This window comes from Physeter macrocephalus, chromosome 14, assembly GCF_002837175.3.
Source record: "Physeter macrocephalus isolate SW-GA chromosome 14, ASM283717v5, whole genome shotgun sequence".
Lineage (NCBI taxonomy): Eukaryota > Metazoa > Chordata > Mammalia > Artiodactyla > Physeteridae > Physeter > Physeter macrocephalus.
In genome coordinates this window covers 84,352,811-84,356,580 of record NC_041227.1, presented here as the reverse complement: position 1 = coordinate 84,356,580, position 3,770 = coordinate 84,352,811, and the positions used below count along the sequence as shown (strand labels likewise).

General features: G+C 64.1%; 1 protein-coding gene across 1 annotated transcript in view; it reads left to right on the top strand.

Annotated features, from left to right (window-relative positions):
• Window positions 1-3,770, top strand: part of COX10 (cytochrome c oxidase assembly factor heme A:farnesyltransferase COX10) — a 113,843-nt gene extending 110,073 nt beyond the window's left edge. Inside the window, 1 exon segment of the mRNA XM_024127899.3 lies at window positions 1,887-3,770. Coding sequence (XP_023983667.2) covers window positions 1,887-2,290 — 404 coding nt within the window. The 3' untranslated portion in view covers window positions 2,291-3,770.

The window sequence follows — 3,770 nt, the reverse complement described above, 5'->3', positions numbered from 1 at the left end:
GTGTGTGTGTGTGTGTGTGTGTCTGTCTGTCTGGGTGTATACGTGTGTGTGGTGTGGGTGTGACTCTCCATCTCTGTGACCTGTGTGCGTTTGGGGAGCTCTTTGGGGTGCAGACCAGGCGGAGGCCACCCTGAGGGGCCCCGGTGGGCTCTCCCTCTCCAGGCCAAGCTGCAGCACGTCTTGTCCGTGTGTTTGATTCTAACCCCTCAGCCCTGTCCTTCAGCCCCCTCCCCCTGCACGGCTCAGCCAGGAGAATCCCTGAGAAGATGTGCTGGGGAAGTGTGGGGGGAGCCAGGGGTCCCCAGCGGAAGAGACAAATGGGTCCTCCCTCCCGGGCCCTGAGACCGCCCTCCCCCCTCCCCCTCCCCCTCCCCTCCTGAGTGATCCGTTCAGAGCTGCCTGGGCCCCTCCAGTGTGTCCTTTCGCCAGGGCCCCTTTCCTCAGCCCCTCTCACCCCCCACACACGTGCACTCTCACACGTTAAGACCCCTCCATGGCTTTCTGCTGCTTCTAGGATGGAACAGTCATTGGTGCCGCCTGCAGAGCGGGGGTGGGTGGCCCTGCCCGTCCCTCTGGCTGATCCTGGAGCCTGGCCCCGCTGCTCTCTGCACTCCAGACACATGCCTGCCTTCTTTATTTTAATTTACTTTTAAAATTATCATGCAGTAAAATCGACCTTGTTTTGATGTACAGCTCTGTGGATCCCAACACACGCCCTAGTCTTCTTGTCATGCCCTGACTGCCGCGCCTCCTGCCCGGGGGCCTTGATTACCTACCGCACTGGCCTGGTCACTCCTCCCTGCGCGCAGACGTCCTCCTCTAGACGTCTGCTCCGCTCCGCGCGCTGCGCCCCCGTGCCCTGTGGCCCCCTTGCACGTGCTTCCGCACAGCTGCCGCGGGCCTCTGGATGCGCGGCTCTGGGGGAGCTCGGCCCACGTGGCTTGGCGCTCACGCTGCATCCGCGGTGCCTAGGCCGCGCTCGCCCCTCAGTGGGCGCGCGGGGAACGCGCCCTGTGTGAGGAGAGGAGGAATGAACCGTCCGCTCAGGAATGGCTGTAGTCCCTTCCGGAGACCCGGCTCAGTGCCGCGGGGGAGCCGGGGCTGAGATCAGACGGACTCCCGCTGAGTTCCTCCTTCACCTCTTGTTGGAGAACCTAGCATCATCTCATCTGTTTGCTTAGTGAGGATTATAAAACCGACCTCAAGTCCTGCAGTCGGATTAAGTGAGGTGACTGTAGAAGTCTTTGTTGGAAGGAGGCACTCAGTAACTGGCAGCCTTCACCCCACCGTGTTGGGGGGAAGATCCCGTCCCGGAGGAAGGGTGCTCAGGTGTTCACCTGTCCTGAGAAACCGCAGAGCCGCTGCCCCTGTGCCGCTCTGCGGATTCAGGTTGCGCTGGCGAGTCCCCCGCCCGCCCTGCGGTGAGGGCCGCGCGCCCCGCCTGCTGCCCCCGCGTCCCCGGGGCCGCCCATAAGGACCGCGGCCCTGTCAGTGCTGAGCGGGGAGCTGCCACCTGCCCGGAGCGGCCTTCCACCGCGCTGCCCAAGCCCCTCACTCGCGAGCCGGCTGGTGGCAACAGAGCTGAAAGGCCGGCCCAGAAGGCCCTCTGGGGCTGGGCCAGCCCGGAACGTGACAACAAGGGCGGTCACGCTGTGGGCCCCGCAGGGGGCGGGGGCGGCCGGGCGCCACAGGCGCGCAGCCTTGTGGGAGGCCTCCCGCCCCGCGCACCTCCGTCTCCGTGCAGAGAGGGGAGCGCGGACGCGCGGGGACCCGAGGGGGTCCGGCTTGCGGGTGGGAGCGCGCCGCCGGGGCCGGCAGCCGTCGGAAAGGGTGCCTCTGTAGAGCTCTGATGGCAACGTGTCTTGCTTCCCCACACCTCTGTGCAGGAGCGTTTCTTTTGGGAGGAATCCTCTACTCCTGGCAGTTTGCTCACTTCAACGCGCTGAGCTGGGGCCTCCGCGAGGACTACGCCCGGGGCGGCTACTGCATGATGTCGGTCACCCGCCCGGACCTGTGCCGGCGCGTCGCCCTGCGCCACTGCCTGGCCTTGATCGCGATGTCCGCCGCGGCCCCCGCCCTGGACGTCACCACGTGGACCTTCCCCGTCATCGCGCTGCCCGTCAACCTGTACCTGTCCTACCTCAGCGTTCGCTTCTACAGGGACGCGGGCCGGAAGAGCTCCCGGAGGCTGTTCCTCTGCAGCCTCTGGCACCTGCCGCTGCTGCTGCTGATGATGCTCAGCTGCAAGCGGCCGGCGGCGCGGCGCGGCGCGGGCGGCCCGCAGAGCTGACGCCGGGGGGCGCGCAGAGCTGACGCCGGGCGGCCCGCAGAGCTGACGCCGGGGGGCGCGCAGAGCTGACGCCGAGCGGCGCGCGAGAGCGTCCGGGGGGGCGCGCACGTTTTCTCTTTCCCCTTGGCTGTTAGCCAAGGGTGTTTTGGTAATTCCAAAGCCCCAGGAGAGAAGTCGCTGCGTTGAGAACAAGCTTGTAAACGAAGTTGGTGCTCGGCGGTCACTCGACCACGCTTCCCACGGTGATACCCACAGTGCTCCCCCAGTGAGAACTGGGTTGGCTCCGCAGGTTTACGTAAGGAGAGCGTTTCTCTTTGAGGGTCTTTACAGAGCTCTTCCTCGAACCCCACCCACTTCGTCCTCTCCCTCAGGTAGAAGTGCAAGCGCACCTTCCTTTCTCAGCCCCTCCGCGCACGCTCCCCAGCTGCCGACCGGGCTGGCCGCACGAGGGGCACACACTCGCACTCTGGTATCCGCGGTTCCGTGGCCTCTGGTCCCTCGCCGGCTGTCGGAAGAAATGCAGGCTGCCAGTCGCAGCCCCCGCTTCCTGGGAACGAGCCAGGGCCGCGGGTCCAGCGTCCTCTGTCCCGCCCGCATCCTCAGCCTCATCTTGCCTCCGACGATAACGGAGCCCCACGGACTCGCTGCTGCCCAGCCTCTGCGGGAGGAGCTCCAGACGGTCGTCTGGGGAATCTCAGACTGGACCACCCGGCCACGTGTCAGCGTTTCAGAAACTCCAAGGAATCAAAGGCATCTTTAAAGTTCACTTTAAAATATCGGCGGTGTCGGAGCGTTTCTCTGCGGAAGGGTCATGCTAGGCTTCAGACTAGAAATCCCTCGGGCTCCGATCCACCTCGTCCTCTTTAGCCTCTGCTGCGGCCGTCCGCTCGGCTCCAGGCCGAGTGAGCAGGGAAATCAGAGAGGGGCCAGCCGGCCCACATAGCTCACATTCTTGTCCCTTTAGTGAGGAACCCATTTCCATCCTGCCGTCTTCTAAATTCAGAAATTAGCCTCCGCACGGCCGGTGGCTTGGAGAGCCGGAGGCAGGAGCTGCACTCCGGATGGGGATGCTTCACGGTCCCGGGGGGGCGCGTGGGTCCCCGCAGACAGGGCTGGCCTCCGTCACCAGCAGTCTCTCAGCCCTCACATCCACCTGCTTGTCCACTGCCTGTCCTTTTTGCCCGAAGGTCTTGAAGCTTAACAGGATACTTTAGTTACTCGGTGCCCCGGAAGGAATCCACTTGGGAATTTATGCAGCACTTAAACAGTGCCTGCAATACGCCTGTTCTCTCAAACGTTCCAGAGCGATTGCAGGTAGCATCTGATTTCTGTCTCCGCTTACCTGAAACATCACCTCTTGGCTGCGTCCAGGTCGCACTGTGGGAGCTGACACGAGTGTGTCTGGGGGGGACACCCACAGCCCTCAGATTTGTAAAGCGAGTCGGTTCTCTTCCTGCCGCAATAAACCGGCACCTCAAAC